The following is a 15,891-nucleotide window of genomic DNA, read 5'->3' on the forward strand; positions in this document are numbered from 1 at the left end:
CACTTGTGTGATTAGAACGTTCACGTCAGCAACTGTTAAAATTCAAATCTGACGGCACGCTGAAGCACAGGAAGAGGTGCACAGCACTTGTCATAAATCACAATTTATCTGTGCTGTCAAACAAATAACATTTATTTTAGTTTTCAGACATTCAAATGCACATAGCTACGAGCAAAACATATCATTTAAAGTTTGTAAAATACACGCGATGTCTACTGAGATGGCGATAATTATTTTTCAATATAACTGGATGATTGTGTTTGTGTTGAAGTTTTTTTTTTATGTAAGATACACACTGTTTATGTTACTAGAATATTTTCTGTATACCTCTCCCAGATGAACAGTTGCTTATTTGTATATATTTCGTCAGAAAATTATTAATAAACATGACATAAATCCAGCAACTCAGATCTCTCCTGCGGTTGTTTCTAGAAGGGATAGAGCTGCAAGTGGAAGTTAACCTGAACTATTAATATTATTTATTAAATTACACGTTATATATTATTAGCATTAACCCCTAACTGGACCCTAAACCTAACTCTCACTGTAATGTAAAAATATTATTTTTTTGTACAGGGTCACAAAAATTGTTCTATATTTATGTGCGTATCCTCAGCTGTATTCCATTTAGACTTCTCTGCACTGCAGGAGAGGGTGAAGTCTAGATGGTATACAGCTAACGATATTCACTTCAATATAGAATAATCTAATAAAAAACTATTTATCCTCAGCTACAGTACATACTTCTTGTTAACTTCCAATTGCAGCTGAATCCCTTCTAGCAGCAAGTGCAACATTGCCCATCATATAACAATAACACAATCATTATTAATTTGTTTAAAAGGCTAAATATATGTTCTAGCACATATTCGAGAAGTATCAGAAGTTTCACAATATAATAAGAACATTAGTAAGTATTTACAGAAAAGGGCAAATAGAAACAAAATACGATATATACATATCATTGAGGCTGGTTTGTCACATGATGAACTTGATGGGTCACCGTGGGATTCATACAATGGATTCTAAGTAACAGTCACAAAAGAAACCTCGCACATGGAGGGTCAGCTGCAGTATTTAAAGGGTTAATTTGATTAATTATTATTATCATTATTACCATTATCATCATCATCATCATCATCATCATCATCATTATTATTATTATCATTACAATTATTATTATCATTATTATTATTAATATCATTATTATTATTATTATTATTATTATTATTATTTATTAAGCAGATTAAAAAATAATTAAACCATCAACAGCATCAATTATAGCAGTAGTTTCTTGAGTATGTTGTTTTTTCTGAAATATAAAAAGGATAAAATATAGGTACAGTATTTGTGCATACTGTACATAAGCAACAAAGCACTTAGAGTTAAACACATTACATAAACAGATTTACACAGCTTTTATGGATATGCTATATGTGGATAAACACATACACATGTAAGGCTGCTGTTTTTTTTAAGACCCAATGCACAGATGTCTTTCAGCACTTTAACATCATCATTCACTGTTTAAAAGAAAACGGGCAATTCCTCACATATTGTAAGCATGTATTGGACAGAAATGAGATGTAAAATTGTCACTTCTGGTGTGTGAAGCTACTGAAGCCCTTGATAGTACAATAGTTCAGTTCTCTTTTGCATTTTTTGTGCACATCAGATGCATCCCAATACGTACATCATTTAAGTTTTTGCTGCGATTTCCTGCAGCCAAGATACAGGACAGGGGGAAGTTCAGGAGGAGTTAATAGACCACAATATTAAATACACTTAACAATGACGTTAAACAAAAATAAAGCAGAAAGTGTCGCAAGAGCAGCGCAATGCAAAATTAACTCCACTCTTATCTCACCTGTGAGTTATTTCCTTATCACTTCTGACTTGCGTTTGTGAGTCAGACAGAGTTGTCAGTGATTGTTTCTAGAGTAGTCATGCAGTTTGTGTCTTCCTCTCACTAATCCAGTGTGCACTGTAAAAACAACAGCGACTAAATTCTACACCTGATAGTTGTGCAGTGTGAAAACAATCATGGTCTAAATTTAATAACTTCAGATATAACAGTGCAAAATCATTACAGTTGAGTTTACAGCATTATTACAAATAACTTTAAGAGGACCTGTTATGCCACTTTTTACAAGATGTAAAATAAGTCTCTGATGTGCCTGTATCTGAAGTTTCTGCTCAAAATACCACGCAAATAAATTTCTTAACTTTTTGAAACTGCCCCTTTTTGGCTTCAATCCCAATTGTGCCATTTTGTTGACTTTACCTTTAAATTCAAATGAGATTGTGCACATTTGTGGAAAGGGAAGCGTCTTCAATCTGCAGGCTGTTTTTATCAAGTGTGATTATAACAAAAATTATGTTCATTATTTTGAATATTATAGACTGGTTATATTGACAGACCGTTGCCACACAACTGTGTTTAAACCCCTAATAAAAGTGATTTTTGCACTCCTTTCATGAAAAGTCAACAACTAACTAACAACTAATATCTTAATAAATTTATTTAATTTATTTTAATACTAAAATTGCATTTTTTGGTTAACTGTATATTAAATCATGACAGTTTTTCTTTTACTAGTAAGTCTTTTCATATTAATTTGTGTGTGTGTGCTCATGTGATTCATTGAGTGCGTGTTGTTGATAAATGGTGTCAGGCGTGTTAATCTCTCCTGTTAAGCTTACACAGCTGAACAGATTTGAAGAGTGCCAGAGCTCACAGTCCAGCTACTGGTGCACAGGAAAGACTATGCAAATCCAAGAACAATCATGCACTTGGCTTTCTGTTATCCCCAGCTTTGTTGACAAAGCAGTTAAAACTGCATGCATTATGTTATCAGATCAACGCATTAAATTTAACATTCTGAATATAGCAAAGCAAAATAATAATTAGCATTTGTCTAAATGGGAAACTGCCACTAGGTGGCCAAATCTTAATTTACAAAAGCTGATTTATTCATAAATGAAGCAATCAACCGTTTTATGAATGACCCATTGGATCATTGACTCCACTAAAAATTTTTGTCCTCATTTCTTGAAATTTACCCTGACTAAATGACATTACTTTTTTTACCAACTTTATTAATGTAAAAATTACTGATAAGAACAGAAATCAAAATGCTGCTGTGTTCATGAATGGATTTGTCATTGCAAAAATGATTGTACAAGCTGTTCCAGAACTGGATATAAGCATTTTGTTGCCTTGAGTTATAAGGTCCTATCTGCGCTCTAAATGATTTTGAGATATTGAGCTTCAAAGTTTTTGTATTCCACATAGCAAACAATATGTGTGTAACATTTCCTTTTCCTACATTAACATAACAAAGACCCTAAATGTCCTCTAAATAGGGGTGTCAAAATTAATTATTTCTTCGGTGCACCATGATGCAGATTGGGACAATTCGATATTGGTTCAGTAATTATTATAACCGGTTATTACATACTGACGTCATTTATTTCCTATGCGCGATGTCGTAGTAGAATACTATGCTGAAGGATGCGGGGGCGAGTAGATAATTAAAGGTAGATAATTCAGTTCAACTGCTTGTGAAAGTCTTTCATTGACAATGAAGAAGGCACAGCACACGAGCCGCTAATTCACTTACGTTACTAGGCAGAAATGCTGGAAAAACCCATATCTGCCTCTCTCTCTCACTTTGGACATTTGACCCGCTGGCGTGAGCATGAGATAACTTTTTCCTCTCCTCTTGGCTGTCAAGTGTTACTTGTGGATCCAGACACGAGCGTGCCTTGAGGTGCAAGTTTTCTCTACTGTGTCTATTACGAATTACCCGTGATAACCGCGTATTATTCGCATATAGACTGTAACCACGTCTGTTCTTCCCGCGTCACTCATTGGTGAACAGCACTTTCATTTCGAAAGCCGATTGCAGCCCTTTCTGTTGAGTCGGTGAAGACAATGACCTGTCATAGGGGTGTAAAATCTCGTTTGACAGCGCTCAAAAAGCAAGCGGTATAATATTTACTTTAGTTTATTTGCTATAAATGCTCATGTTGTCATGTATTGGAGTTTTGTTTGATACATTCAATAAGAGTGTTTTCTTTAAACATGTCAAATTAAAGGTAGCCAACAGTTCATATATCTGCTTGTATTAAAGGACAAAATTATGTTACATAAAATTATAGTTTGTAAATATTAATACATTTATATATTTAATTTTTTTTTAAATTCTTGTGTTGTGAAGTAAAAACCTAATTATGTATGGAAAGCATCCTCAATGCACTGTGATGCACCGAGACATCAAATTGAACCGAATCGATGGCACGATAATCGTAACCGAACCAAACCAAGAGACCAGTGTAGGTTCACACTCCTAACTCTAAATGTAAATGATCAAAATTCTCTTAAATTTGCAAGTTGGGGTAAAACAAAGAGGGCAAATGCAGACCGAACCTTCTAATTCTAAATATTATAAATATTTTGTCCAGTGCAGATGTTAATTTTATGTAATTAATATGGTAATATTTATGTAATTTTATGCTTTGTGAATTATTGAAATGATTTAATATTTAGTGAATTATATGCCCCATGAATAAAATTAAGTATGGCAAATCAAGGTTTAATATCGAATGTAAAGATTTAAAAAGAGAACAGACAATGAGCAAATGAGTTGACAAAATATAATAAACACTGAAAAAGGTTTCACTGACCTTATATACACACAAATAAAAATATTTCACATTTAATATATTTAAAAAAAAAAATAAACAACTTTCTTTTTCAACAATGTAAAATTTACATTTTATCTTAATGTCAAAAAATGCTTCTAAATCATCACACTTACACACATATTTTCGGTCTCGGGTTTCTTCTTAGTTTTGTGTGGTGCAGCATTATTTAGTCAGCTCTGATTTGTGTTTCTTTTTGGTCTTTCCCCCTGTCAATGGAGCAGTCTGGTGGAATGACAAAAAAAGGTGATCCTGATTTGTCCTCGTGCATGCATTTGAAGCGCTGATTGGCTCACAAAAAGAACTTTGTAGAGCCAAGCTAGAGTTCGACTTTGTAGAAAAATAATTTTTTTGTTTTTTTAAATAAAAAGTCTAAATTGTAATAAACTTATAAAAAAAAATTGATAAGTTGTTATTTAATAAGAATATGTAAATACCTCAATTTTGCCAAAAACGTCAAATAGGATCTTATAGTTCTAAGGTGACGATATGACAGAACGCAAGAATACAATATTGTATTGTTGAAAATTAATATAAATCATAATCCACAAGAATCACCAGAATGATATTAATCAAGTTCTGTGAAAACTGTATTTTTGTATTTAAAAGTACTGTACTGTATGTTAGAAATTGTTTGATAGATACTATTTATTTGTACATAAGAAAAATAATATTATGAATTTCAGGGTTATTATACCCCAATCGTAGCAGTGGGCATTTATGTACTTGAATGTGGCACACTCAACAAAAAGGGTAAGTGGACATCATATAATTTGTTTTAATTTGTAAATCAAACTAAACTTTAAGACCAATTAAAGACTATCTTAAAAGAAGCCCTGACATAATGTTTAATGTTAAAGTGTTCACTCAGAAGTAAAACCTGTAGAGAAATTTCAGATATCTCACACTTAAGGGTTTCATCATTTCCATTTCTGTATTCGACACTTAAGTCTGATTGTTTTTGCACATAGACACATCTATGCAGATTTTGTTCGTACAGTGGGTCAAGGCCACTGAGACAGAGCCAGTGAGCAGCCCACACAACAGGAAACAGAGTATGCGTTAAAATCTTATTTCATTATTGCCTGTTATGATGTGGAGGAGAGAGGTCCATTTATTTTCATGCTCGTATGTGAATGTGTTCCTAATCGGCAATAATGTTGAGTCTTTCTTTTGTATTTTTGCTATATCCATCAGGCCAGTATTAAATGTCTCAGGTTATGTGACATTGATGTCATATTGTCTATAATAGCAGTTTTATTAAACTTAGAGCTTAAAGCTTAGCTGCCAAACTCAAAGCTTAGTTTTCAGTCTTACCCTAACATCAAGGTTTGTACCTTCTGCTCTAGCATGAAATTGATTTCTGACATTAGTCTATTCACTGTGGATTGCTTGCTTGTCCCGTTTTCTAGTGTCATGGGCTTGCTGGAACCCAATCCAGTGTTGTGGGCAACAAGCAGGAAAACACTCTTGGCAGATGGTCAGTCCATCACAGAGCCAACACAGATGTGCATATGTTCATAGTCACACCATATTCAGTGTCTCCTGTTCACCTGACCTGCATGACTTAGGTAATCATGGGGGAAACCATGCTGTTTCCCATAGTGCTTCCCACTGAGCCACCAGATGTCTGACATGTTCCTTGGAAAGTGTATTTCTATCATTACAACTCTATGAATAGTTTGCGACTGTAATGCATATGATAATGTTACTCTACATGGACTTAGGAATAGATTTGTTTGTGAGACTCGGGGATATAATGTTTCCATTTAACCCTTTGACACATTAGTTCTAAATACTCTCGCCGAAACCTCTGCTTGAGTTTTTTTTTTAAATGTGACCGTTTTTTTAAAATGCATTGCTTTTAAAGGCTGAGTAATCAGCGTGACCCTTAGCGCCTGCCTTGCGTGTAGCCATGCATTTATACTTCTGCATGCTGTTTGTGTTGCTCTGCAATAACACTTCCGAAACATTAGCTGGCAGGAGGTTATGCTATGTTCTTTATGGGTGTTTTGTTTTTTCTAAACTACCTTAATGTACAAGTAGCTAAAACTCGCTCATTCAGAGGTGTGAACCAGCGGACGTGCAACAACTTTAATCAAAAGGTAAACACAAAACATGTGGAGCTTCTTCATGGGACTCGACACTTCGAGTAAACACTCGTTTCATTGGGCTTGCGGCTCTCGGTCCCTGCCACACTGGTCACAGCTACCAAGCCAACCAATCACAGAGCTTGCGCTACGCATATTTGCGACTTGTAGTTACATTTTTGAGAGGTGCACATCATCGTCAGTCACGGCGAAGGCTATGCAACCGCACAAAGCCAGCACTGTTACATAATCGTGCGCTCGATGCAGAAGTAAAAATTAGCCATAAGTTTCTATGGCACATATATATATTTTTTTTTTGTTTCTTTTTTTCTTCTTTTTGCAAATATAGAAAAAAACATCCTAATTAGGTTGTGAAATGTCTGATATTTTAATTCTCAAAAATGTGAGAAATAAGGATGGGTATCGTTAAGGTTCTAAGGTTATTACTACTTTTATCGATACCATTTATCGGTTCGGTACTTTAATGGTTCTCTTATCGGTACTTTTTGTAGTGGTTTTGTTATGAAAAATAAAACAAATTGAACAGAATTAACAACACTTTATTTTATTATTACATTTTTTTATGTAAAATAAAACTAAACCAATAATTTATAAACAAATACATATTTTTTTTTCCTTTAAAAGAATGTAAAATAGTTTAAAGGAAAATGATTCTTAACATGTTTGACTTTTCTGGCAGAAGTCGGGATCTACCTTGATTTATTGTGTTCCCTGCAATTTAAAATACCCTCTTTAATTTGCAAAATGCAGTTTAATGAGAATGTTCATGATTTTTCATTAACATTCACATAAATGAGTTAACAGTGTTTTGGGAGTTAACTGTGTTCTTATTACAGTTTTGGAGCATCATGCAATGTATTTATTTAGCAATATTTCTCCTCTACTGATAGCAGAACCATTAACGTCAGAGCTTATCGATACTTCAGTCTTTTATAATGTAGCACCAATACCTATAAAGTACCGAGTTTCAGTACCCATCCCTAGTGAGAAAGTATATTTTGTTTTTTAAACAGCTTAATAATGATCATATTATCGATTTGTTATGGGTTCCACCATTTTAGCTTGCGCTTAAACTAAGAAATCAGAGCTGCTGGATTTATAACATGTTAATTCATCAACTTCTCCCCAAATCCATGAAAGTAATTGACTGTTTAGGAGAAGAATAGAGTAAACATTCTAGTAACATAAATGTTATGTATTTAACATAGTCTGATTATGTTTAACAATAATTATTATTGCTGTACATTTACATCAGTGTGTATTTTACAAACCATAAGTATTATGTTACTGCGATGTTGGCACACATACACAGACACTGGAGGGTTTCAACATCACTGAATTGAGCTGACATACGAGTGATCGGCTGATGGATTGACTGATCTACACAGCTCTGAGTGATAATCTTATGATCTTTTTATGGACAGTTACAGTCATTTCTGTTCCAATCAGCAGTGTTTAAGAACGTACTCAACAGTGCTCAAATGTTATCAGGAAATGGACATTTTTAAATCTCAGTACCGATTGATATGGAAGTCTGTACTTTTGACAACACATTTACAGTAGTTGAATATTAAAGTGAATTTCTTTACAGTCCACTACATGGTGGTGTTAAGTACATTTATGTACACTTAAGTACATTTATGATTCATAATTAACTCATTCAGAATTAATTGGTTACAAATATCTCCTTAGAAATAACACAATTTGGTACTATATTTCCAATGCTGTATTTGATAAATTAGGTGGCTTAAGCAGGTCGCACACCAGAAGCGACACGGCGCGCACAAGACAGTTTAAAGTATCACACACAAGACGCGCACATTCGAATGATATTTAACATGAAACTAATCAGATGGCGCTCTGTGGCGCGGCTAAAAAATGAACTGCGTCCTGAACCGTGGCCGGGCGCCGCCGACAGCCGCTGATTTGTGGCGCCGGTGTGTGTATCCTGATAGAAACCTATGTTTAGAATTGATAAATGCATGGCACGGCGTGGCGCTGCACGGCGCACCGCCGAGCGGCGCTTCTGGTGTGCGACCTGCTTTAAACTTTCTTTTAAAATGTAATTTCATCCTTCCAAATTGACAATTTACTTTCACAAACAAGTTTTACTTGAAATTGTGTTGTGTGCAATTTTTCTCCACACATAGAAATTCTTTGAAATAATTCTAATGCCTTAATTTGTGGGACGTCTCTTTTTATTGATGGGTAGTTTGAAAGGGGAATTGTTTTTGTTTTGGGCTTCTGTGACAATATTTTGCAATATGAAGAATTTATGGCATTGTATAGTTTTTCCTGTACTAACCAAATCCTTAAATTGTGTCAAAGTTTTCGTGACCAAGTTATGTGCATTTATTTGAAACATTTTTTTACTTTAATGAGAGGAAAAAAATATGCCTAAACTTCTTTGAATGGAGTCTTTTTTTACCAATATTATTCTGTATATACTTTCCGGATATGAACATTTTCTGGACCAATTTTTCTGACAGTGTTCAATGGAAGAGAGCATGCGTATTACCTGAAAAGTTCAGCATATGCAACAAAATAAGACAGAATTTAAGATTTTGCATAATGTATATCCTACAAATTCTCAAACTGCTGATTATTTTGATATCTAATTTGTGTGCTTTCTGCAATATACTTGAAGAAACTTTTTTTCACATATTCTGTAATTGCACTCACTTTAAATTTATTTGGGTCTTTGTTTAAATGTGATATAAATTTGTCTATAAAATATATATTTCTGTACTTTTCTGGTAACAATCATTTTCTCATTCTTGTTTTTGTGTTGCACTATAAATTTTTTTTATACACAATAATAAGTTCCTAAAGGCAATACCTAGATTAAATACTTTCCTTGCTTAAATTTTGTGAGATATTGAATCTCTAAAGCTTATTCATATTAAGAATAATGAGTTTCTTAAAGTTTATGATAATCTTTTTTTTTCCTAACGATTGAGGCTTTCTAATTATCTTTCTTCCTAACTTTTGTTATTGTATTTTCTCTTCAATGCAGTGATGTTATTTTCCTTGTATTAAACTATAAAAATGAAAGGTTTTCAATAAACTGTTGGTCAGTTTATCTGCTTAATTAATCCCATTTTTGCATTGCAGCAATCAAATTAAACAAACAAATAGAAAAATACTTATTTTTTATTAAAACCCGATATGGCCACATTAATGTATTATTATTTTCTGGACATACTTTGAAAAGGTAAATTTGTGATAAAATGCAGAATATCACAAAGTATCACATTATTTTTTTAAATCACAATAATTTTGCATCAAGATACAAGTATCGTGACAATATCAAATCATGGGATCTCTGATGAGTCCAACTCTTATTAATGATGAATTATGAATTCCATCATTGTCTAAGATATGTTAGTCGAGTCAAACTTCAAATCTGACAAAAAGCCTTCTATAGTCTTTATTTCTCTCTCTGAAAACTTGGATATAGTTTTAACAGTTTCACAGTTAATCAAAACTCTTTATGTACACCAACAATCATGCATTTCCAATTTTTGTGCAAGGCCTTGTTCTCTGAATTCTCTCATTCCAGATGCAGGAAAAGAAAATTGTTGTATATCGACTTTGTCCTAGGACAGCCACATTAATCACCACATTTAGACCTATGTTCCATCATCTTGGTTCTTTACTCACAGTGCAAGAGATCTATAATGTCATTTATACTCCAGATACACTCTCAGAAAAAGGTACACTGTGGTACAAATAATGTTCCTTAAGGAACAGTTTTGTACCTTTGTAAAAGTTGTGCCTTATATGATACACAAAAGACCTCTTATAATACTGTTCTGTACCTTTTAAGGTACAATTAAAAATGAAGGTACACAATTGTTCTCATAAAAAGGTACATAAGTTTTGGACAACTCCTTTATTACATTATCTATGAAAAAAAAATATTACTGCAAAGGCAAAGTGATTTTATGAATAATTTCCATATTAAAACATAAATCATCATTTAAAAGCATATGCTTAAAGAAACTCATAAACATCAATTATTAAGTTCTATAAAACAAAACAACTGGTAAAACAAAACTATAGGTATTGTACACTAAACATTTAAGGCATTTTTAGTAAACGTTTGTTAAGCATTTTCTGATAAATACATTTTCATTATTGATATCCGCATCTTTTGCCGTTTGCTTTCCACTACGTACGAACTGAGCTGGCAAAAGTCCTGCATATGCAAAGTGTTCATGCAGACTTCAGTGTTGTAAAACTAATCAAACATTATGCAGATTTCATTACAATACTTTTGCATAATTCTATTTCTATTTTAAAATTAAGTAAATTAAATTAACTTTTAAGTGATTACTAAAGTATTGTGTGAAAATTGGAAAAAAAATGTTTTATTGTACATGGGAGAATGTGTTTCTGTATCATGTTTGTGAAAAGTGTTGGGAAATGTTTAGCAAAAACTAGATCCTTTGATTTATTAGGGTGTCCGCGGGGTTGTAAAAGGTAGTAAATGAAATTAACCAAAATTAAGGGCATTAAAAAGTAATAAACCTCGTCTGACGAGGTATTAAAGATGAGGTATTAGTATTTTGAGCCCAAATTTTTTTTGTATATAATTTATTTATTTATTTATTTATTGATTTATTTATTTTATTTTTTATTTTTTTTGAGAGTGTACAGATGCAGAGGTACAACTGCAGGTGACAGCTTTCATTAAAGCTTTCTACACTCATGTACAAACAATATCCTGATCTGAATCGATTTAAATAAGTTCAGTTCCTGTTACTCCAACAATAGAACTTCAAAGTTATGAGTTTGATTTCCTGGGAATGCATGAACCGATAAACTGCAGCCCATTGATCATTAGCTGCAGTGTACTAGGAAGAGAAATAGAACCATCACATCAATAACTTACTGACTGGATATATGCTAAGGAAGTTGTAGATCAGGGTAGCCATTTCACTGAAAATGCTGTTTGGTCAGTAGATCAGGATGTAATTGAGGCAAAAGATTAGTGTTAAATGTCATACATCTCTGTGTAAACTGCAAAAGATTAGGAATTCTGTGTGGTTGCTTAAAGAGACGAGTTAGGTTGTAGTGCCAGTTACACTAGTTTTAATATTTAATTGTGCCTTCATTAGTACCTAAGGTTGCTTTTATTCCAGTACATCGCTGTTATTACTAACTCTGTCATTTTGTTAACTCGATAATAACCTCTTAGATATGGTGATTATATTCTTAGTGGTTAGTAGTACATATATTATGGTTAGGCATGGGACGATAACCGGTTTCAAGGTTTACCGTGGTTTGGAAAAGTCAAGGTTTTAATACCACTAAAATGTTCTATTATACCATTCCCAAAGTATATTTAAAGTTTTTTTTAATGTATTCTATAGTGTAGTTAAGAAACCTGTGTTTTATTTAACTAATGAAGACAGCAGAAGTTAATTATTTCTCTTAAATGTTTAACTGTTCCAAAACATTATTAATGTTTCTTAAAATAAATTATTCAATGAGGAAAATGTTTATTTATTTACTTGTTTTTTTTACCCTGACATTTAAAAAGAACTTATTTTAGAGCAGCAATTACAATATCGTGACACCATGGTAGTTTTATCCAAGGTTTTTATACTGTCAGAAACTTGTACCAGCCCATGCCTAATTACAGTAATATGAAACTGTATTAAATCAGCAGTTAAAATCTACTGTTAGGATCACAAGATAAAGCATGATGAGCCAGAAGACTGAGACAATAGCAGCTACAGAAATTACACTAGTAAAATGTAATTTAATTATAATATATCAATATCAAATAATTGTTCATCAATACATTTTTTATACTTCCATTTTTATTGCTTTAATGCTAACACATTTTTAATGCTTGAATATCTAAGGTCAACAAAAATAAATTTGTTAGAAGCATTCTTTCATATCAAACAACAGTGTTAGAATAACTTTTTTTCAGGTTGGATTTTTTTCCTCTTCTATGCTAAATTGAATTAGCAATGCAAGTATATATCTAAACTAGGGCTTCAGTATATCATTTCAGCATAGATATCAGCATATGTAATGTTGAGTCTTGAAATCAGTCTCTCATTTACACGGGGCATCAGCGTCAATGCTTCCCATTCACTTTAAATGGGTGACGTCAGGCATTGCCGTCTGCGCCGCTTCAGAGGTGTTGCTTGCTGCAGAAGTTGGGAATAGCTCATCTTTTCAAGCGCCGACTGAAGCGTCAGCCAATCAGATCGCTGTATGCAAATACAACAGCTAGACAGTGGCCTATTGCTGACTGAATTTCATTGGCTGATGCTGCTATGGCGATCACATTAGCCCCAATTTCAGACACGCCTTCATTCAAGCATTGACGCTGAAGCTCCGTGTGAATGGGGCGTTATAATTCATCATTTGCATGCGTTCTTGATGTCTGTGACTGTTTAATGACCTTTAAAGCATACAGGCATAATACAGTGTACCATTTGTGACTAACAACGATTAATTGTATTGAATTATTTTGATTTTTTTTTTATCTTTCAGGTACTGTACTTGAATGCTGTTAGACTCTGAAAACAATAAAACACTTTTTCAGTTGCATGTTTTTCTTGATTGTATTTACAGATTGTCATGCATGAAAATACTCACAACACATGCAAATGCAGAAAGGCACAGCAAAGCACAGACCACATCGAAAATGTGTCGGGAGACTCCAAATTATATATAGGTTGTTTATTAGATTTTATGCAGATGCACTCCAGAATCATCCCAATCGATCTAACATTTTAAATTCTTTCCAAACAGACATATTCAAGTTATCTGGTGAAACTGTATTCATATCGCAATATATATTGCAAAATTTTTTTTTTTTAAATGTACGGTAATTTCCAATACAGTGTAGCCCTAATCTAAACCATAAATCTAAAAATACTTAGTGTATAATGTCTTGCTTGATTCCTTTTTATGACAATGCAAGGTTATTGCTGTAAAAATATCATATGAGGCCACTATCATAAAACTATTTCTAGATTGGTATTCTTAATAATAAAATAAATAAATATTTTTTGACAATGATTAATTGATTAAATCCTCTCAAATGTATTAAACTAAACAACAGGCTTTTTAGATATTACTGTTATTATTACTGGATTTTTAAAAATAATAGCATAAAAGATTTAGAGTAAAAGAAACCAATATCAACATGTAATTTTTGCTTTTTGTTGTTATGGGATGTGTTATATGTCATTGACACATTCATTGATCTGTGGAGCCACATTATGTCTTTCTCTAGACAATGGTTTCCACAGAGTCTTCCAGAATATGTCATCTGTTTATATAATGTGATAAATTGCTCTCTCTTAAATATGACACTGGTTTTGATTCCACACCTGTGATTCAGTCTTAACGTATGACTTTATTCCAGTAATTTGGTGTTACATTTCTTATATTTAAGCATTAATAAATTAACAACATTTTGCAGTTTTGTGTCATATTTATTTTGTGTTTTTTATTTAATTTTTTTTTTCTAAATGTAACCCATCTCTTTTCTCCCTCTTTCTCAGTGTGCTGTTTTGTTGTCCATAAACGTTGCCATGAACTTGTCACATTCTCATGCCCTGGAGCAGATAAAGGGCCAGATACAGATGTAAGTATGCAAATGCGCACACACAAATGGTAGATCTGTTGAACCTCTCTCTCTCTCTCTCTCTCTCTCTCTCTCTTTCTCTCTGTTAATGCTGGTTAAACATTAGAATAGTTGACAGTTGTTTATCGGTGACTCGCAGTGCATTAATTAATGTTAACAAGTGCAGTTTTGGATTTTAATAATATGTTAGTAGATGTTGACCTACAGTATGATTATTAAATGAGCAACACTTTACAACACAAGGTTGTATTAGTTAATGTCAGTTAATAGATTTCCTAACATGAGCTAAAAGTAAACATTTCATTTATTAAAAAAAATTATTAATCTTTGCTAATGTTAGTTAATGGAATTAAATTTGTTCACTGATATGTCATGTTAACTCCCACTTTGTCAACTAACGTTAACAAGCAAGAATTTGTATTTTAACAATGCATTAGTAAATGTTGAATTATAATTAATAAAATGCTGTGCAAATATTGTTCTCAATGAGCTCATGTTAGTAAATACATTAACTAATGAGGGCTTATTGTAAAGTGTGATGATCAGATGTACAAGATTGCTCATAGTTAGATCCTGTTAGTAAATACTTTAGTTAACATGATTAATGAACCATTATTTTAAAATGTAACCGTATTATTTTTTACAAAACTTTTTATTTGCGTTCAAAAACCCCTAAGCCATTTTAATACGCAGAAACAACTGCACATAAATTATTCATATGGGTGTGAAATGAGACTGTTTTTCCAATCAATGACTGACTGCTGGTGTGTTTTAAAAGCAATCTTTGTTTTCACAGTTTCTGTGCAGTGGTACAGAAATTCCATACTTTAACCCTTAACCAACATCCATGACATTATGTCAGCTATGCGTCATTTTTCATTATACAGGGTGGGAATTTATATGGATACACCTTAATAAACTTATTGGGAATTTCACAAGAAAAACAATGGTGTGCTTGGTTTTAAACGTAACTTTATTCTTTCATGAGTTATTTACAAGCCCCCTCACATATACTAATGTGCCACAAAGTCTAACAGGGTTGAGCTTATTGTCTTAATGAGTTATAGGAGTGTTTTGATAATAAACCAATCAGAGTCTCATCTCTCATTCCCTTAAGAGTCAGTTGCGTCACGCCATGGTGCATTTGTTATTTTACATGTTGCTTCTGATTATTCTCCTTTTAAAGAATTTTAGACATAATTATCATCTGTGGGCAACACAGTGGCTTAGTGGTTATCACTGTTGCCTCACAGCAAGAAGGTTGCTGGTTCGAGTCTCAGCTGGGTCAATTGGCATTTCTGTGTGGAGTTTGCTTGTTCTCCCCATGTTCACTCAAGTTTTCTCCTGGTGCTCCGGTTTCCCCCACAGTTCAAAGACATGCGCTATAGGTGAATTGAATAAACTAAATTGGCTGTAGTGTAAGAGTGTGTGCATATGAGAGTGTATAGGTGT

The 15,891-nt window shown here is 33.1% G+C and overlaps 1 protein-coding gene and 1 long non-coding RNA gene across 2 annotated transcripts in view; both read left to right on the forward strand.

Annotated features, from left to right (window-relative positions):
- The window catches only part of LOC147843476 (uncharacterized), a 756,120-nt gene that overhangs the window by 258,668 nt on the left and 481,561 nt on the right, over nt 1-15,891 (forward strand). The window lies entirely within an intron of this gene.
- Nucleotides 1-15,891, forward strand: part of prkcaa (protein kinase C, alpha, a) — a 162,293-nt gene that overhangs the window by 43,477 nt on the left and 102,925 nt on the right. The window contains 1 exon segment of the mRNA NM_001256241.2: nt 14,357-14,439. Coding sequence (NP_001243170.1) covers nt 14,357-14,439 — 83 coding nt within the window.

This window comes from Danio rerio, chromosome 6 (assembly GCF_052040795.2).
Source record: "Danio rerio strain M-AB ecotype USA chromosome 6, GRCz13ab, whole genome shotgun sequence".
Taxonomy (NCBI): Eukaryota; Metazoa; Chordata; class Actinopteri; order Cypriniformes; family Danionidae; genus Danio; species Danio rerio.